The sequence below is a fragment of the Olea europaea genome, chromosome 22 (assembly GCF_002742605.1).
Source record: "Olea europaea var. sylvestris chromosome 22, O_europaea_v1, whole genome shotgun sequence".
Lineage (NCBI taxonomy): Eukaryota > Viridiplantae > Streptophyta > Magnoliopsida > Lamiales > Oleaceae > Olea > Olea europaea.
Window position 1 is genome coordinate 11696871 of NC_036258.1, and position 21555 is coordinate 11718425.

A 21555-nucleotide genomic window follows, 5' to 3' on the forward strand; every position below is an offset into this window, starting at 1 on the left:
ACAAAAGAAAATTCTTGTTCAAGTGCTCAAAATATTGGAGAGGATGGGTGAAATAATGAATAACAAGAATTTACAGTAGCAAGTATAGGGAGAGCAGGTCCATGATTTTTGAAGATGAAATGAGGAATTTAATTGGATTGAAAGAGACATTAGGTTACTTTCATGGTGATGGCATTTTGGACTTTTGATATAATTTGTTTATTGTATTTTGTAATTGAAAGCTATTTGACCAACAAACATTCAAATAAAGTAATTTAATTAAATACATTGTTTGAATGAACTTTTTAACAAACTCCCCCTTTAATCAAATACATTTTCCAGTTAGGCTACAAGGCCAAATTCCCAAATTCTAGAGGCGTGGCCCATGTTTTAAAGGACGCCTAATTACATCAACTTTCAAAAGTTGGTCTCAAAACCATAACTCCCAATTTCCGAATCTTGTAAAAGAGGAAGAATTCTCGCCTTCCAAAGTTAGACAATAAAATTCCTTCCCTCCTACCTCTGATTTCTTATTCTTTAGTTTTTATTATTGCTTTTACTAATCTCTCCTTGCAGCAACAAAATGGTTAATTTCATGGAGCTCACTCAACTTCGGATAAAGTCTCAATTTGGTCACCCCACTTTAAAATATTTCAATCCACTACTAATCTTCATAATTATTTTGGCGCTGTCACATATTGTTACTAAACCTAAAGAGCCTTGATTGCGTAGATGTTAAAACATTAAGAAATATTGTTGTGGATGAATTTGCTAAGAGTTGACACTCACGATTTCAATATAAAAGTAAAAATATATGATTCACTCACTGATTACCCAATTTAAAACTGGTTTTTAGTTTTTGAACAAGTGATTACCTTCTTTTAAATTGAATTTATGTATGCTGATTGCACAACTTCATCCATTTCGATATTCATTAGGCATTAACAAATGCAATCAAGTTCACCAATTTTAATGATCATACATGGCAAGGGTTGGTCATCGGATGTTTAGTCTTGGCATCTTGAGAATCGAATCAAGTTGATTTTCATTGAAAAATGTAAAATTGAAATCTTTGATTTTAGGAAAAAAGAACAACTAGAATCGACTGATTCTAATCTAGTTCGATTCTTTTATCTTAAAAAATATTTTTATAGCTAGAATAATAATTATATCTGAATCGTCCAGTTATTAGAACGAGAGCGAGTCGAACTAGTTGAGTCCAATTCTCGGCTGAGTTGGATGGTTCTCAATGTCTATCATGAGACATAGTGGCCTTAGTTGAAATAATGGCAAAGCTTAGGCCCTGTTATCTTTACCGTTTTCGGGCCGTTTTCTGTTTTCGATTTTTCAAAACGGTGAAAACGTGTTCTCTTTCCCGTTTTCGAAAACGAAAAAAAAATTTGTGAAGAAAACACAAAACGACTTTTTTGTCGTTTTGGGCGTTTTCAGTGTAAAACTTGAAAAAACTGAAAATGCGGGAAACACCGTTTTCAATGTAATTTTTTTTTTTTTTTTTTTTTTTTTGGGGGTTTTTTTGGGGTTTTTCAAAATTTTAAATTTTTTTTTTTTTTTTGAGGTGATCTTGTGGTGATTCTCAAAATTTCAAAAAAAAAAAAATTTCATTTTTTTTTATTTTGAGAAACTAATAAAAAGAACGTATTTTCAACAATTTCAAAACAAACACTCAAAACACAAAACTCAAAATGAATTTAAAACTCAAAACACAAAACTGAAACACAAAGAGAACACCCCTTAGTGATTTCACTGAAACATTACTTCTCTCTCTCTCTCTCTCTCTTCTCTCTCTGGAATAAAAGCCCTGAAATCTCGGTCTCAGAAACTTACTGCAACAACTCCGAATCTTTTCTTCAATCCTCCATTAACACACAATCTATACACACAAATATATATTTATATTTTAATCAAATATACAAGTATTTATTCTCGTATATATTGCAATCTGTGCTTTCCCGGTGACAATCGTTTGACGGAGATTTGATTTGATTCCTTTAATTACAGCTTAATTCGATTCCTGAAAGTTGTAGTTGAAATTTATGAGTGTTGAAAAACTTAGGGTTACTTGGATGCGGATTAGTATTATTTATCTTATTATCGTATAAATGCTTTTGGAAGGAGATCTAGGGTTTGTCTACAGAGTGGTGGCTGCGGCTCTGGTGGTTCTGTTTGCCCCTGTGGGCTGGTTGGTGGTCCGCTGGAAATGGCGGCACACATTGTCCAGGAAGGAGGAGATCAGGAGACTTCTGGCCTTGGCTTCCGATGAGGCAGCTAGAGCTGAGTTTGAGGCTGCCGCTGGCTACAGCTATGGCTCTCCCGTGATGGCCGAGCCTGAGGAGAAGACGGCGGTTTCTATGTCAGGATCATCGCCCGTGTGGCAATCCCAGTATCAGTGTGAAGTGTGCTTTTCCCCAACTACAACGCGCTGCAAGCAGTGTAAAGCTGTTCGTTACTGGTGCGTTGCAATTTTCTGAAGTCTTTGATCTTTAACTCAGTTACCTTTTTATGCATACATTTTGCTTCCCTGTCATGCTTGATTGTGTAGGTTAAAATTTTTTTATGCACTTTTTATTATAGTTTCTGGAGATTTGGTACATTCTTTTATATAATTTTTCATATTGGGCGTAATGTTGCAATCAAGCTTGATCTAGGACGTGTAGCAATATTAGGCACTGGGATGGATCATCAGAAAGTTGTTGGTACATAAAATATTTTGATGGCTCTCAATTCGGGTGATTTTTTTATTTTTTATTTTTTTTTAATCTAATGTCTTCCAAATGTAATTCTTGGATGAAAAAGAGGGGGAGGGAAAGCACTTAAATAGTTGCTACAAATGGAGGCGATTCTATTTGTTTATCATTATAACTGCAGTTATATAAAGATTCACCAAGAATCTTTTTCTTCACTTTGTCTCTATTTATTGCTGAATGTGCTGCCACTCACTAGTTCCAATCTAGTCAATGTGAATAGCAATAAAATGCATAAAATTTAGGTGTATGCTTCAATATAAGGGAGTCACATCTATGCGAAGGAAATAATTCGTCATACGGAACTATTTTTATTTTAATTTATCTAACTCAGTATTATTCCCTTTCTCTGTTTAGAACTGTTATTTTCTATTCTGCAAAAGTGTGATGCGATGTGTACCCTACAAAATATTGCAGAGATATAAAAGGTACAAAATTATGCTCGTAATAAACTATTGAATATCAATAATAAAATGATTTATCAACATTAAGAGTCTACTTTGTAAACAACCATAAATATATCAATGAAGTAGCAAATATTCTTCAAATTAGTGACCACATAGCAAAGTTGTATTCTACTACTAGAGGTTGAAAAAGCCTAAATTCTTCCTGTCATCACTTGTAATCAGATCTTTTAGAGAACCATCAACATGTTTGATTCTTTATCATCCTTCTTATTACAATAAATTTCTTCTCATTCTTTTTCCTTATCATCAACTTGAAACGTTTTCTTCCCTGCCCTCTAGGACTGACAAAGACAGCAACAAGAGAAGTGTAATTAAGAGGTGAAGTTATGTGTCATTGGTTGCGTGTTGTTGAAAAAGTTTCAACTTCACTTTCCATCAGTTGTAGGAGGCTAAGGCTCAGTTGCTTTGCCTTTTCTCTTATTTCTTTTTCAATTCTTTCCTTCTAGTTTCAGGATTGAACTGTGTTTTAGATGCCCTAGGAATTCTTTAAGGTGTATGAGTCTATAAAAAAGTAGTCCCAAAAGCTGAGGCCAGTGATGTCTTCAAATGAGCGGACACCTCAGCTGACATGAGGCTTATTCCTAAGGGCGTACGTCTCAGCAATGAGCCTTGGACCATTTTTAGAAAAATGGTAGGAATGGAACTTAATTATAGGACAAGAAGAAGAGGGAGTTGGATGGGGATATAATTCAGATATTCTCCCCCCTCTCTCGAAGAAAAGCTATTTATTTTCTTGTCTTTTTCTTCTCTTATTTAAATAACATGCATGGAAGTTTCTATGTAGTATTCAAATGCTTTAAATGTCTTCGCTTTCCCTTTCCATGAAGCTTTGTCTCCCCTATTTTCTTTGTTACTTCAAAAAATTCTTTTGTTTCCCTTCTCTGCTATTATCTGAGTTCACAATAAATTTAGGCTCTGCTGTCATCATTGTTTTGTTATTGTTGTACCCCAGTGTTAAGCTTTTCAAGTATCAAACAAAAATTAGGAAAGCAAAAGGCTAGAAAGTTTTGAGGAAATCTTCTCGCTAGAAAAGTAAATTTAGTATCTCTATGTTTACCCCTAACATATAGAAGGTTCAGGCCAATTGTTTCATGGTTTGAATTTTTTGAATTCTCTTGTTCTGTTCTCCTAGAAACAAATAGTGCCTTTGGATAAGCTGGTTCATCTTGTGTTGTTTGTTCTAGTTCTCATTTCAATTGGAAGGAGGTACAGATAAGATAACATTAGAGTGGGAAGAGTGATACCCCATGTCCCATGGAGGGAATATGTAGCTTTCCAGAGATGAGCATATTTATAATGACATCCATAATTTCTTTCTCTATTGTTTTCAGGAATTGTGGATGAGCAAGGTCATAACCAAATGTTATCAACATTTGCTTTGCATAATTTTTATTGAGAGATCATATCTTCCTTTCATTTTTAAAGCAAATTGTGCTGTACTCTCCTGTGGTTTTCTGAACTCGGTGAACTTCCTATTAATACTAAAAACATAGTCTACTAGCCATTTTAGGGTTTTCGAAGACTACCAGTGTAGTCCCCAGCATCAAATCAACTTAACAACATTAAAAAAAGTCTATGTAGTTGATTGTATAACAAGATATGACTTCTTTATTCTATGGAAAGTTAGCTAATAAACACTTCTAGTTTGTTGTGTTTTGTCATATAACCCATCTGGTAGTGTAAAGTGTCAACATGAAGCCATTGACTTGTGAGGGTCATTGACAGTTTTTGACATAAAGAGGGATCTACTTAGCTATTTCTGTCACCATAGGATTAGGGACCAATGCAATTTCGGAAAACATAGGCGGTGAGACATTGTTTGAGTACATAGGAGTGAGTCTCGTGATCGGCATTCAATTATTTCCACATTGGTTATCTATTGATTCTGATATTTATGATGCTCCTATTAACCGTTTTCTTGTGTCTCAAGGATAAATCATATTGCACCTAAAATCCTCATATTTTTCATGCTTCAGCTCTGGAAAATGTCAAATAATCCATTGGCGACAAGGTCACAAGGATGAGTGCCGTCCGTGTAATATCACTCACCGGAACATTGACGTGGGAGTCCATTCTTGTCTTAAGGAGTTTAAGCAAGATGAGGTTGAAAGTAGTGGCAATGTTATCAGGAGTCGAGGAAAGAATCTTACAGAACCTGTTGACTTGTCTTTTGGAGAATCTACATTTATAAAATCCAGTCTTCGTGAAGTGCCTAATGGAAAAGATGGTACTGAAGTTGAGAATGTTGTTGATGAGAAACAAAAAGACGTAACTTTGATGTCATCAGTTCACTCACTTCCTGATGAATGTTCACCATCCTCTGTTTTGGGGGAATTGTCTGTCGCTTCAGGTGGAAAGTCAAATGACTCTTGTAGATATGACAGGAAGACTACCTGCGCTAACTTGGAGAGGAGACTCTCATTGGAGCAACCTATTGTGTCCGGTTTTACAGATGATTTTGCTATAAGTAAACCAAACCAGTTCAAGATTAGCTCTATTGATTTACATAATTGCAGTGAATCATCAACTTTATCGGGTTGGACTGGCACTGGCTCGGAAGAGCACTCACTTTCTCAACCTTCTACGCCCTCTTCTGGTTTTTGGGAGGGATCAATTGACCCACCTTCATCCAAGATTGATTCACTTGATGAATGTGGTGATGTTAACGTACCAGATTCTATTCCTTCTGGATGCTTTTCTACTGCAGCTAGAATTAATGTTTATCCTGTGGAAGGACCAAGTTCTGAAGCAAATAGAAATATGATCGGTGATCCTCATCCAGCTACATCATTGTCCAAAAAGTTGACAGATGAGGCTCCAATATCAAAAGAAGCAAGTCCATATGGTCTGGAGTCTAGAATACCACCATTAATCAGTTCAAAAACGTCTAATGGCAATGATGTTCTGAATATACCCACTAAATGTACTTCAAAGTTGAGCATCTCATCTAATGCTTATTTTGGTACTACAGCATCCAGCTCTGATAAAAATTTGCCAAATAGAGATGTTACAAGAGATAGTGGTTTGCAATCGTCGACACATGATATGTTAAATAGTAGGGTTGACAACACAAGCAGTGTTTCGCAGGCTCTGAAATTTCATGAAGTTGATTTTCTGACATCTAAAGTTGCTGGAGCACATTTCTTTTCTGGCACCAGGAAGCTTAATGTTCCTAAAGTGCAGTCCATGAAGATTGACAGCACTCATGGGGTTGATGCTTGTTCCTCACAGTGTGGTTGCCATTCAGAAAATGCTAGGATTGACTCAAATAAATCAGCAAGGACTTTGGACCCACTCAGAGATTCTAAGTTGATGTGGCATAGCTCGTTAGGCTCTCAAAGTGATGTTATGGGAAGATTCAAGGTTGGCATGAAGCTTGCATTTTTATATTCATCCACACTTGCTTCATATGAAGATATAGGACATAGCTAAACTGATTCCTTTTTACAGGGGCTGTTTCCTTATGACCTCTTTGTGAATCTTTACAATTGGAATAAGGTTGAATTACATCCATGTGGACTCATAAATTGTGGAAACAGGTAACATGTCATACTTGTCCTCATTATGGCAAAATATGAAAGTAATTTTAAAAGCTTCGTGTTGTTTTTCCTCTTTGTAGTATGGGCTCTGTGTAGTTCTATCAATACATGTCCCATGTAATGCTCTCGCCTTTCCTCAGCTCAAACACATGGAATTTAATGTAACATGCAACTTTTTGTTAATTAAATCTATATAAATCATGGCAACCTGTTTATGACACAAACTTGGAGCAGAAGACTAAATTTTTTCTTTTACAGTTTATTGAAGTCCGAACTAGTATGAGTGCCATTGTTTGAATGCTACACAACTAATTCTTGATATGATGATCTTCTGGATATATGTACTTGTACGTAAGAATTTGAAACTCTACTATAATTTTCTAAATTTGACAATACTTAGAAGCATGAACACATTGGCTGGGTCACGTGTCAGTCTCTTTGTCCAACAAGTCTTGCACTCTGACGCATGCCTGCAAGCTAGTTGGTGCCTGCTATGATACTCGAACTTGGGTACCGGTATGTATCAAAATGTCGGATATTTTATTTTTTAAAATGTAGGATATGGGACATAACTAAAAAGAGTCCAAGTTTCGGACATGGGTACGTCTTTCAAACTTCAATTTTTTTTACTAATCTAAGATGTCATTTTGAATAAACCAAAATCAATTGTTTCACAAAGAAGGAAATGATTATTGAATATGGGGTTAAGATGAACAAAATAGAATTTTGGGATTAAATTTTCAATTATGGAAGTTAATTACTAAATGTTATATAAAATAGAAAATGAGGAATTTGATTGCAATTTGGACTTAGTGGAGCACTAGGTAGCACTATATGGAACTCATTTTTAGTTATACAAACAAAACCCTAAATCATCGATATAGAGAGGGAAATAAGGAAAAAAAGAAGAAAAGGGAAATAAAAAAGAAAGAAGAAGAACAAGAAGGGAAAACCTAGTGCTATCGCTATTCTCCACCTTCTCGAAGTTGGTGCTAGGTTTATAGAGAGCAAAAGGGGAAAAGAAAACGGCGAAGTGTCCTGTTGAAATTTGGAGGATCCGACACATATCCCATACCCATACTCATATCTTGTCGTATCTGATATGGGTACTCCAACTATTTCGAAGAGTCCGAGCATTAGAGGGTGCTTGTCTCTTCTCTTCTTTTTCTTTTTCTTTTTCCTTTGTACATTTCGTGGACATGCCTCCGACATGCAATCAGCGTGATCTTTTAAAGTATTTGCAAACGTATTCTTCCAAACATAATTTGGATTTAGTTAATTTCAACATCTACTACTTGGATCCTACAAATTAGTCGGCAATCTGTTCTTTGTCAGTGATTTGTGCAAAAAAATAGATGAAATCTGAGAGAGATCTGAGAAATAGCTAGGAAGTGGGGAAATGTGGGAAGATCTGGACTTGAAGAGGGAAATGGTGGAGAGAGAAGTGGTTGATGGTGAAAGGGAAGTTGGAGAGACGGGTGCAGAATTGCATAAGGGAAATATGAAAGGGAAGGAAGGGCAAAGGCATCCCCTTTTCGTATCACATTTATTACTTTGGGAATAGAACTACAATAAACGAAGCCAACTCAATAAGAATTAAGAATCTTCTGTTGTACAGGGTCTGTTTTTATTTGGATTAGTTTTTAATGACAAAAAACTCTTTTGTAGTATTTTTTGGGTATCTAATATTGTATTCCAAAAAAAATTTCAAAATAAAAATTTGATATCAGTATAATTATTTATTTATTTATTGAAAATAAAACACCTACCAATCCCACTTTTTGGAAAAATTTACATGTCAATGTGTCCATGCTTGGGAAGATGCAGTGAGTTGAATTTCTCCACTTTGTACTGCAAACTATTTTCACATGCTCAATATGGAATGAATTTTGGTACAGAATCAGTTTTTAATTTTGTTACTAAGAGCCAGTAAAACTATGCTTCATGCAGATATGTGATTGTGCAACAAAATGCTATTTATCTAACTTGTGATAATTCTTCTGATGTGTAATTATTTCTAGCATTCGAGTTTTTCTTTAATTGAATCTTTCTTGTAGCTGTTATGCAAATGCTGTGCTTCAATGTTTGGCATTCACACCACCCCTCACAGCTTATTTTCTCCAAGGACTTCATTCAAAAGCATGTAAGTTCCTCCATCTTGGTCCTGTTTTCTCAATTAACCATTTGGTGAATTCTATTTTCATGCTTAACGCCTTTTCGCAACATCAGTTTTTGGAATCTTTTGGTTCATTTTATTGTATTTAATTCCACTACTTTTTCCCATTTACACAGGTGGAAAAAAAGAATGGTGCTTCACTTGTGAGTTTGAATCTCTTGTTTCAAAGGCCAGGGAAGGTCTTTCTCCTCTCTCACCTGTTAGGATAATATCTAAGTTACAGAACATAGGAAGTCAGCTGGCGAATGGGAGGGAAGAAGATGCTCATGAATTTCTTAGGTTAGCTGGCTTTTACCTACCTGGTGAGCACATATTTTGCAGCTTAATTGTTGATTTATCACTAAATTTATATATTTTAAATCTAGATGTGCAATCGAATCCATGCAATTTGTCTGTCTGAAGGAATCTGGGATCAAGGAGCCAAGCCCCTTGGATGAAGAAACAACTCTCATGGGGCTTACTTTTGGGGGTTACCTCCGATCAAAGGTAATTTGAGACAATTTTTGGGTAATATAAAATTGAGAGCTGTAAAGCTTTGAGAATATTCTTTGTAGATTTCAATTTTGATTGTGAATGTGAAAGTACAGATTGAGTGCATGAGGTGCAGAGGCAAATCTGAGAGGCACGACAGAATGATGGATCTTACTGTTGAGATAGGAGGAGATATAGGAACCCTTGAAGAGGCCATAGAGCAATTCACTCATACCGAGACTTTAGACGGTGAAAATAAGTACAACTGCAGCAGGTCTGTTGATCCAGTTTGTTTTGTAGTCTTGAGGCAAAAAAAAAAAAAATAAATAAAAAAAATAAAAAAAATAAAAAAATGGAAAAGAATAGAGAGAGAAAATGGAATAATTTTTCTTGGTTTCATGCATGTCTTTCTCAGTGCGGACCTGGTTTGGCTTTTCTTTCTGCCAATTTGTTTTATTATTTATTTATTTATTTATTTTGGGGGATGGGTATGGTTTATCTGCCTTGTTTGGATTGAAACAACTTCAGTTTTTTTATTCTTAACTTTTAATGTTGTAAACTTATTAGTGATCAGTGTTGTGGATTTTATACTTCTTAACTTCTGCCTACATCTCTTACGTGGAACCATAACCTTTTTCTTCTGGAATTTGGCTTGGAAACTTGAGATTGACTGAATGGTATCTTTTCATTGTGATATGTTTAATAACTCCTGCACACACTCATACTGTTCCCTACGATGACAATTTGTTATCTTTTTTGTGGATAAAATTGGAATGGTTGGTATGAAGTTCGTCTTAGTTGCTTTAAAGACGTTGTAAGCCATCAGAATTCAATATGATCCCTGTAAATCCTTATTAAAAGCAATTGTTATAAACTCCGCACTGATGTCGCCGAATTCATTTTGCATCGGTTATGAGATTGATTATACATTTTCCTCCCCCATGTGTCGTAATAGATCATTTGTTCCATGGTCAATACCTATATTTGTAGGCATCAAATTTTTCTGAAGTTAAAATTAAGATCGGATTCTTGGCATTGTAAATGTATGTCCGGTTGGTAAACAGGAAATCTTTCTCTGGATGTATGAACCAGGAAAAGCCTTTTCCCCCTAAAAATATCTTCTTATTAGATCTATAGAGTATTCAGTTACATAGGGACAGGTTGATTGAACACTTGCAACTCTGAGGTAGTGTATAGAAAAAGATCCATTCATTAATTTCACCGTTTCTTTTTTTTTTTTTTTTGCATGCAATTTTATTATCGACTTCCAAGTTGTTGATAGTAGATGATGTAAGTTTATATTTCAATTCTGATGGTATACACGAGAAGACCTATTAAACTACGTCTTGGGTTTTGTCAGATGTAGATCATATGAGAAGGCCAAAAAGAAGTTGAGAGTACTGGAGGCCCCTAATGTCCTCACTGTTGCTCTAAAGAGATTTCAGGTTATTATTCTGATCAAATATGTGTTTCATTTTTATTTTTAACAGGTTTCTATGAGTTAGGTTTTTTATTTTTTATTTTTTTGTTACAGGCCAACAAATTTGGGAAGCTGAATAAGAGAATTAACTTTCCAGAAATTCTGAATATGGCCCCGTATATGAGCGGGACAAGTGACAAATCCCCAATTTACCAGCTTTATGGAGTAGTAGTGCACTTGGATGTTATGAATGCAACGTTCACTGGTCACTACGTGTCTTACATAAAGAATAACCAGGGAAGGTGGTTTAAAGCTGATGATAGCACCGTATGTCCTTCCCTTCTCCTTCTAAACATCTTTCATTGTCCTACATCAAAATATCTTCTTGGAGTTCAATGTTTTACTCCTATTGAGATATTTTATTTTTCCCTTGGAGGAACTGATTCATCCATGATATAATATGGGAATTATTTTGCTTTGACAAGATATTGTTTCAAGAGGCTCTTTAATCATGATATCCTTTGAATATTTCCATTTGCCTCTTGATGTAGAGTTTTTAGCATGTTAAAAGGAACGAAACCCACATCCTTAAAAAGGAACAAAGGGACCAAGGCCATCAGAGAAAGGGAGCATGGAAATGATAATTGGTTTGTACACCTTGTTTGGTTGGTGCAAGTATCTTGGTGTCAAGGTGTCAGTAATTGACCTCTGTTTATTAAGGGGACAGTTGAGTAGCATTGTTAGACTCTGGTTAAGTTTGCAAAAAAATCTGTTGCTAACACCTCTATTATGTCAAATCCACCCTCTGGTTGGTGCAAGTATCTTGGCATCAAGGAGTCAGTAATTGGCCTCTGTTTATTAAGTGGACAGTTGAGTAGCATTGTTAGACTCTGGTAAAGTATGCAAAAAATCTGTTGGCTAACACCTATATTATATCAAATCCACCCACGTACAGCAAGTTTGTACACCTTTGTTGGTTGGTGCAAGTATCTTGGTGTAACTAATTGTCTCTGATTAATAAGGGGAATGGCTGAGTAGCATTCTTAGGCTTTCTTTGAGTTTGGCAGCAAGTTTGTACACCTTGTTGGCTGCTTTTCAAGCTTTGGCAGCAAGTTTGTACACCTTGTTGGCTGCTTTTCAAGCTTTGTGTTCTATATGATGATTTTATTGCCAAAGCTAGGGCACTGGTATTGGAACCAATCTTCACTCCACCCCCCCCCCCCCCCCCCCCCCCCCCCCCCCCCCCTCCCTCCCTCCCTTTTTTTGGGTGCCTGATTCATCACTTGTTGGGAATTTTCATGATCCAAAAATAGTTTGGTAATGCACTCGGATTGTGTTTTGAATTTTACTTTCCACTTGTAGTTGGACCACTACAAATTTTTGGATTAGGGATTGGATAGGGCTTATTATTCCTACTCTATTTTCTGCTTTGTGTATGTGCATCTCAAAGTTTTTAATCTGATATTTATCTGGTTATAGGTGCAAGTGGTGGAACTTGAAACGGTTTTGACGGAAGACGCATACATGCTTCTCTATGCAAGGTGACATGTTTTGGGTGTTTGAATTTCTTTGGCTCTTCTTTTGTCCCTCATTTCTTTGGTTTCTGATTTGATTCAATTCCTCGTAGGTGTTCACCACGCGCCCCAAGACTAATAAGGAGTTCAATAGCTCCGCTTGATACAAGAAAAGCAAAACATCCAACTTGTAAGTCAAGAGCTCACTCAGCAGATCGACGGGATGTTTCTACGGGGGAATTGAATGTTCAGACCTGCAATGACTTTCCTTGCACAAGTTTCCAGCCAATTCGGACAATTTTAGAAGAGGACCGTTGGAGCGAGAATTCGTCTTTCTTCTCCGAAGTTGGTTCTTACAGTACAGACAGCACCAACCTGGAATCAACAAGCACTGATGACAATTTTGATCAAATATTTGGCGATGCTGGAATCTTTTGGAATAGATCATCGAGGAATTCCACAGATTCTGACACAGCTTCGTCGTCATCCTTTCCATCTCCATTGCATTCAAGGCATTCCCCAATTGCTGATTTTGACTGCAGCTCTTCTCGAAATTCCGAGACATGTTGCCCTTTTCCAGAATCAACTGTGGATCATCATGATTTTTGGGCAGGTGACGGGAGAGGATCTCTTTCGTGTCGTAAACAGTGTAGAAATTTAGTCGATAGTAGTAGTAGTAGTTGTAGGGAGCGCGGCTCCAATAGATTAGGACGGAATTATGATAACGCTAAATGTAGCTGTGCATCTTGTTCAAGAAGATCCACGAGGGAGAGAGTTGATTGAACTTTTTGTTATAAAATATATGGTAGAGATGGGAATAATGAGTGAGAACGGAGGATGTCAGGGAGTCTGTATGTATGAAATACACTTGCACTTGCTCCCGTTATAGAGTATCGTTTTGCCACCTGACCCATTAATCTATAATTCAATATATATTTTAGTATTAAATAGGATTAAACTTATAATGATATATTTGTATTTTCTGTTGATGCAGAAATTTGTTTATGCCGCTAGGATGAAACCAGATTTTAACACTCATCAAACTCGAGTCTTTAGGACTGTTTGGCAAAGTTTTTGCATTTGCTCTTTGTAGAAATGTTTTTAATGATCAAGTTATTTCGGACCACATTTAATTAAAAGATCCTTTAGTTAGGCAAAATTTCTTTTAGAAAATTATTCAAATAAGTTTAAAAACAACTTTTAGGAGGAGTATTCAAGTGGAACTTTTGAGCACCTTTCTAGACATTTTTTAAGTAATAAATTTTTGTACACCTTTCTAGACATTTTTTAAGCAATAAATTTTTGTGGAATTCAAGGATTTTTATAGATTCGTATGAAATAAATGAAAGTCTTAAATGGACTTCTACAAATTTTCATATTTAAATTTTGAGTAATGTTATTTGTAGTGGTTTACTATTGCAGTCGTCTCATGTTTCATACTTATGGTTATTAGTGAGTTGATGCATGAGACTAAATACTATATGTATATCACGTAAAGCACTTGCGATAGTAAATGATTGTAAATAATATTATTTTTAAATTTGACTTTTGGAGACTTTCATTTAGAATTGGATTCATTTCAATCTAACCGAACAATAGGAAATTCATACATGGGAGGAGGCTTGATGCCTCTCACCTCTTCCACGTAATAAAAAAATTTACAAGGATAAAAAAAATTAAGTCACCATAAATAAATAAAATACTAATCCAAGATAATATATTAAAATTTTAATTACAAAATTAACATATATAAAAAATTTATTAATTATAAACTGAACCTTTATACAAAAAATTTGATGAAAAAGGAAAAAGAATATTATAAGAATTTTTTAATAACAATTTAATCTTTTTTCTTAGAAAGTGGGAATAAACATAAAAAAGAGCGAGAGAGAGAGAAAAAAGAACAAACATACACGGCAGAAGAAAAATATTTAATCATAAAAGAGCAATATTGAAATAAAAAAAAAAAAAACATATTAAAACTTTTTTGTGAAAGTCTCAAAGAATCTTGGAGTGAACGACATAAAAATTGAGATTTTTTTTTTTTTTACTTTTTACTTAAAAGTGCTAACATGTTAACGTCTCGTTTTGATTATCACAAACAAATTGCGTATATTTCTAACAAATTACATTTGAAGGCATGAAGATCGAGAGCAAGAGACGTGCAATTGATGATCGATGAGGAAATAAAGGTGGCAAATCGACGGAAGATTAAGTGAAAGAACCTTGAAGCATATCGAGAAATTGTACATAAATGCTTTGAATTTTTATGTAAAGGTAAATCACTTTAATTCTTAGCATTGAATTGAATATAGCTCGAAAAGAAATTTTATCACTCAAACAATTGTATAAAAATTATTTTCAGAAGAAAAGGATTTTAATTCGATTATCAAATTATTACAAAAACCACATGTCTTGAAAAGATCCTTCAAAAGTCTACATTGAACAAAATCATCACAGAGGAAAGCGTTTGAGGACCTTCTATCCTTACTGTTTCTGTATCTGACGTGTAACGACTACTTTTGCACTGTCCGATTCAGATCAAGATGTCCGATGACTCATCTGGATCAACAACTTTTTTTGACGTTTTGATTGCTATAAATATCACTTCACTTTTTTATTCAATACAACTTTTTAAGAGCATTGAAGTGGGACAATTATTGATTTTAACTATTTTATTTTCCATTCTTTAAAAAATCAATTCATTCATCTCTCGAAAAACTTTTTGAGTGAATCAAATTATTGAAAATCATTTTTCTCATAAAAGTTTTTCTACTCTAATGCTTAAGCTATATGCATTGCTATCTATTGAAATGTTAGCTTTCTTCTTTCTTAGTACTTAACTTTGATTATATCATTTATTAAAAGAGAATATTTCATTTGTAAAATTTACTCTTGATTGAATTATGGGTTATGTTGAGGTCCCATAAAGCTTAATATTGTAAAATGATTTGTGCTCCTTGTTTGTAAGTCACCAGAAGCGTTGCAAAGGTTGGATTGCGCCATAAGTCAATCAAACATAATGAAAAAGGCCTTCCTAGGGATGGAGAGTTTGATAAAGGGGGAAGTAGATCGTAGATTGGATCAAACCTCCATAATTACATCATTTGCGCATCTTTTCCTTTTTACTTATTACTTTCTTGTGCAATTAATTTATTCGTTATTTGTTTGAGATTGCGATTATTTTTGAAATTTCTTTAAATAACCAATTCTCTCCCTCCTATTAGCTATTCTTGAGCTTTCAATTGGTATCAGAGTTTGGTACTTATTTTTAAAGGTTTCACAATCTTAAGTAATGGCTGGCTAACCCTTTGTTTCAAAATCTTGAGGGGCAATCTATAAATCGATCTCCCTTCTTTGATGGAGCATACTATAATTATCGGAAGGCTAGGATGATGATTTACATTCAATCTATAGATTACAATATTTAAGAAATAGTTGAATATGGTCCACATAAGCCTACTAAGACCATCAAGATAGATGGCTAACCCGACCAAATTATCTTTAAACCCACAGAAGATTGTGATGAAAAAGATGAGAAAAAGTTATCTTCGAATGGTAGACCTAAGAATTTACTTTATAGTGCATTAGATAGAAATGAATTCAATCGGATTAGCATGTGTGAATTTGCATATGATATTTGGCATGCACTAGAAATTACTCATGTTGGCACTAGCAAAGTTAAACAAAAATCAACTTGCTAGCTAAAGAATTTGAAAATTTCTTCATGAAACAAGATAAGTACATTGTTGATATGAATACTCGTTTCATTGGTATTGTAAATGACCTTAAAGGTTTTGATTGTGAATTTACTAATGGTGAACTTGTGAGCAAAATGCTTAGGTCACTATTGGAGGAATGAAGTCCTTTAAGGATGTTGATCGAGAATACCAATGATATTAATACATATCCTTTAGAAGAACTCTATGGGACATTGATGACTTATGAACTCAACAGTGCCGAGGTTAAGGAGAGGACAAGAAAAAGCAAGGAAGAAGCAAAGGAGCTTCCTAAACGACAAATCGCTCTAAAGACGGGAATTGAAGAAGGAGCTACAAGTGGCAATATGAGCGATAAAGAGTTCGACGATTTAGTTATTCTTGCCAAAAAATAGAGAGGTCTTCAAAATAATCGAAGATTTCAAAAGGAGGAAAAGGGCGAAGAAAGGAGTAAGAAGATCATTTGTTATGATTGTGCAAGCCCGATAATAGAAGAACTGAGTGCCCAAATAAGAAGAAGAACATCAAGAAAAAGGCACTTCAAGCCACTTGGGATGAGAGCGAAGATGAGGATGAAGAGGCAAATAAGTCAAGAAGAAATTGTAAACATGTGCTTCATGGTGATCGACGATGAGGTAAAATCTATTGAAAATTTTCATATGATGATCTATCTTCCTCTTATGATGAAATACTCGAAGAATTTTAAAAGCTCGCTTTTAATCACTCTACTTTTTAAAAAGAGCATCAAATGTTGAAAAATCAAATAAGAAAATATTGGAAAATAAAAAGGAGAATATTGATTATGATTTCTTGATTAATGAAAATTCATCGTTAAAAGAAAAAGTTGAAGACTTAACTCAAATCATTCAAAATTTTACACAAGGTAAGAAAAACTTTGTTTTAATGCTTGGGAATCAAAAATACATTTTTGATAAAGGAGGACTAGGGTATAAACCATTTTTGAAACAAAAATCTCTCAAAACATATTTGTTAAAGCCTCAAAATTTTCCACTATTACATGTCACTTTTGCAATAAGGATATACATGTTGCATTCAATTGTTTAACTAAAAAGAGGCTATACGTTGAAAGAAAACATAAATGGATTCATGAATCCAACCAAAGCTAACTACCAAGGACCCAAATTTGTATGGGTGCCAAAAATAAAAAAATTAAATTGTTCTTGTAGGTACCGAAGAAAATAAAGAGCAAATGGTTCTTGGATAGCGGATGCTCAAAACACATGACCGGTGATCGATCTCTATTGTAAAACTTCAAGAAGAGGGATGGAGGTCATGTCACTTTTGGAGACAATTCTAAAGGAAAAATTATTGGCATTGGAAACATTGTTAATCACTTATCTCCCTCGATTGAAAATGTTTAATTAATTGATAACCTCAAACATAATTCGTTAATTATTAGTCAATTATGCGATAAAGTTACAACAAAAAATTCGATCTTTCAAGTGCCTTACTAAAGATGTTAAATCGAAAGAGATGATATTCATAGAAAATCGAAGTAAAGATATTTATATCATAAATATTGAATTTGAAAATAATAAAAAGTCTACTTAGCTTAAAAGACGAAACATGGCTATGGCATAGGAGATTAGGTCATATTAGCATGGATCTTCTTTCGAAAATTTTCAAAAATTTTTTTGTGAAAGGATTGTCGAATTTGAAATTTAAAAAAGATAAAATTTGTAATGTATATCAATTTGGAAAACAAAATTATTTCAAACCTAAAACTTATTCTTCAAATACGAAATCATTACAACTTCTCCATATAGATCGTTTTGGACCATCTAGAACAGCTAGCTTAGGCGGTAAATATTCCACATTTGTTATCGTCGATGTTTTTTCTAGATTTAATTGTGTCATAATTTTAAGCTTAAAGGATGAAGCTTTAAAAGTTTATAAAAACTTTTGTAAGAAAGTCAAAAACGTAAAGGTTTATACCATTACGACTATTAGAATTGACCATGGTGGCGAATTTGATAATGTTGGCTTTGATGATTTTTACAATGAAAATGGATATTAACATAATTTCTAGCTCCTAAAAGCCCTTAACAAAATGGTGTAGTAGAGAGGAAGAATCGTACATTGCAAGAAATGGTTTGGACCATGGTAAATGAAAATAACTTACCAAAGTATTTTTGGGCCGAAGCCGTCAACATCGTTTGCTACATTGTCAATAGAATTTTAGTAAGTTGAAACAAAACTAAAACTCCTTACGAGCTTTGGAATAATAGAATTCCCAATATTGATTATTTTAGAGTTTTCGGTTGCAAATGTTTTATTTTAAACACAAAACATAATTTGGAAAAATTCAATTCAAAATTTGATTTAGAATCTTCCTAGGATATTCATCAATTAGCAAAGCTTTAGAGTATTTAACAAATGAAATCTAATCGTTGAAGAATCCATGCATTTTACATTTGATGAGATAACTCTCTTGATTGCGAGAAAGGTATTGAGGACGATGTAGATTTGGAAGATCCATTCGAACAAATGAATATTCAAGACCAAAATAAGAAAGCTCCCAACTAAGGACAAACGGAGGAGCCCAACGTTCAAGAGATAAAGAGAAATCAACCGAAGCTCAAAATGATCCCCCACTACCAAAAGAATGGAGGTTTATTCTATCTCATCCAAAAGAACTAATAATAGGTTATCCATCCAAAGGTATTACTACTCAAACCTCTTTTAGAAATCAAACCTCTTTTAGAAATCATCTCGGTAGTTGTGCATTCATTTCTCAAATTGAACCCAAAAACTTCAAAGAATCTGAGTTTGATGAGTTTTGGATTCTAGTAATGCAAAAGGAACTAAATCAATTTGAAAGAAATCATGTTTGAAACTTAGTCTTCAGACTAAAAGATCAAACCATAATTGGAACAAAATGGGTTTTAAGAAAAAAAAAGGATGAAAATGGAATAATTGTGAATAAAAGTTTAGATTAGTGCCCAATGTTACAATCAAGAAGAAGGTATTGATTATAAGGAAGCTTTTGCACCGATTGCTAGGTTAGAATCCATCCGCATACTTCTTGCATTTGTTTGCTATAAAAATTTCACACTTTATCAAATGAATGTTAAAAGTGTATTTCTAAATGGTTTTATTCAAGAATAAATCTTTGTTGAGCAACCCCTTGGGTTTAAAGATCGCAAGTATTTGAATTATGATTTCAAGCTTAGAAAAACTCTTCATAGTTTAAAACAAGCTCCTAGAGAACATTTGAGCAAATTTCTTCTCTCAAATGGAATTTCGATTGAAAAAGTAGATACTACACTTTTTGTTAAAACTCACAAGGAAGACATGCTTATTGTTTAAATCTATGTTGGTGATATTATTTTTGCTGCAACTAATGTTCGTCTTTGTAAGAATTTTCAAAATGCATGAGCATGAAATTTGAGACGAGTATGATGGGAGAACTTAAGTTCTTTCTTGGCCTTCAAATTAAATAAATAAGTAATTGAATATTCATAAATCAAAATAAGTAAATACTTGGCATGCCCAAGAAGTTCGAAATGGATGGCCTAAAGTCAATGAACACTCCAATGAGCACATCTGTTAAGCTTGACAAAGATGATCAAGGTACTCCCACTGACATAAGCAAATATTGAGGTATGATCGGATCACTTCTTTATTGAACTACGAGTAGACCTGATATTATGTTTAGTGTGTGCTTATGTGCTTGATTTTAATCTAATCCTAAGGAATCTCATCTTAAAGCTGTAAAAAGAATCTTTAGATACATTAGTGGAACTCAAAACCTAGGACTTTGGTATCCAAAAAGAACTCACATTGACCTACTTAGTTATTCAGATGTCGATTGGGCTAATTGCCAAATTGATCGTAAAAGTACTAGCGGCGCATGTCATTTTCTAGGATTTACACTAGTATGATGGCTTAGTAAAAAACAAAATTCAGTGGTACTATCTACCGCCAAAGATGAATATATCTCGACCGTGAGTTGTTGTGCACAAGTGCTATGGATGAAACAAACTTTAGTGATTATCATTTATCTTACGATCATATTCTTATTATGTGTGATAACACTAGTGCCATTAACATATCTAAAAATCTCGTCTTGCACTCTCGGACAAACCATATTGAAATTAGACATCATTTTATCAGAGATCATGCACAAAAAGGAGATATCACATTAAAATTTATTGACACAGAAAATCAATTGGCCGATATCTTCACAAAACCTCTAGCCTTTGATCGATTCTCATTCATTAGAAGAGGTTTAAGAATTATTGATGAAAATGATGTACTTAATTAATATAAGTATAAAAAAGTGAATCTGGACGACTTAAGGTATGTCTGGACGGTCTGAACAATGCTGTCCAATTTCACAAAAATTTTGAGTTCTGTCAATCCGGATGACGAACTGGACGTCCAGATGAGTAAAACCTGAGTTTTTAAAATCATGTAACAACCCTTTTCCTTCTTCATTTTCTTCCTTTTTCTACTCCCATGACTTTCAAAATCAATCTCAAATTTTTGTAAAAACATCAATCATCCATCAAAATAAAATACCTACAAGATTAAACCTTTCAAAATATCAAAATTTCCAATTTCAATTTCAAATTACCCTAATTCGTGCCCCTGTTCTCATTTCAATCTTCAATATCAAATTTCCAAAATGTCGGGATCTCAACATGGTAAACGGGCTGGAAAACGCATGAAATAACAAAAATCTCGTAAGTGATGAGGGACTGTACCATTTAGCATTCTCTTCCATCCTTCTTCGACGAAGACATGGACTTGGAACCCTAGGTTCCGGCGAACCCATTTGAAACATCACTTGTATTAATAGGTAAAATGTTGATTTTGTCATTTTTCTATTGAAAAGCACCCGTATTTCATTTTGAAAATATGGGATGGGTATCGGTGGCCACTATGGAAGAATATTTTCCTCCTCGTTTTAACGAGATTACATGTCTAGTTAAAAATGTGTGCATTACGATCACGAAGGCACTAATTTGTGATATTCTCAACTTTGAACACTATGACTTACAAATTTTTCTCCAAAAAACTCATCCGACATTGGACGGCTAAGACCCTTTTGAGGCACGTCATTAAGTCACAAGGAAAAATATCGAAAAAAATCACTAAACTAAGTGCAAATCAATTGAGCCTTCCGTGCAAAATTTTACAAAATATTATCGCACATATCATTTTTCCATGCAAAGGTCACTGAAACAAAGTAAGCAACTTTGATCTCTTCATTCTTGACTCGTTTCTTGTCCGTCGAAAATAGGATTTTCCAACTATTGCATTAGGACTCATGAAACTTCTTTACTCATCACAATGCATTAAAACTTTACCATACGGGATGCTTCATACTAAAATTTTCAAACATTTTGATGTCCCACTATCTGATGAGACTTGTGTTAAGCTTCACCCCACCGATACTATCAGCATCCAAACTCTCAAACAGATGAAGATAGTTAAGTCACATGGGCAATGGGTGGCTCACACTAAAGGGCTCGACCCCAG

At 34.3% G+C, this 21555-nt stretch overlaps 1 protein-coding gene and 1 long non-coding RNA gene across 2 annotated transcripts; one reads left to right on the top strand and one right to left on the bottom strand.

Annotated features, from left to right (window-relative positions):
- Nucleotides 1-1761: 1761 nt before the first annotated feature.
- LOC111371718 (ubiquitin carboxyl-terminal hydrolase 16-like) lies at nt 1762-13239 on the top strand. The gene is made up of 11 exons (XM_022993850.1): nt 1762-2449; nt 5185-6571; nt 6659-6747; nt 8805-8890; nt 9040-9202; nt 9289-9409; nt 9511-9668; nt 10755-10839; nt 10929-11141; nt 12294-12355; nt 12442-13239. The coding sequence occupies exons 1-11, from the start codon at nt 2100-2102 to the stop codon at nt 13109-13111; spliced, it is 3384 nt and encodes a 1127-aa protein (XP_022849618.1). The 5' UTR covers nt 1762-2099; the 3' UTR covers nt 13112-13239.
- On the bottom strand, nt 11673-12015 carry LOC111371719. Its single transcript, XR_002698644.1, has 2 exons — nt 11937-12015; nt 11673-11894 (listed from the first exon to the last, which is right to left on the bottom strand). It is a non-coding gene; the product is annotated as an uncharacterized LOC111371719 (long non-coding RNA).
- Nucleotides 13240-21555: the final 8316 nt, after the last annotated feature.

What these genes read in the sequence shown, in the direction of transcription:
- LOC111371718 (XM_022993850.1), top strand. Translation starts at nt 2,100, where the DNA reads ATGCTTTTGGAAGGAGATCTAGGGTTTGTCTACAGAGTGGTGGCTGCG. An exon ending in ATGTTATGGGAAGATTCAAG is followed by an intron (nt 6,572 to 6,658) that starts GTTGGCATGAAG and finishes TCCTTTTTACAG; the next exon opens with GGGCTGTTTCCTTATGACCT. An exon ending in TTAAAGCTGATGATAGCACC is followed by an intron (nt 11,142 to 12,293) that starts GTATGTCCTTCC and finishes ATCTGGTTATAG; the next exon opens with GTGCAAGTGGTGGAACTTGA.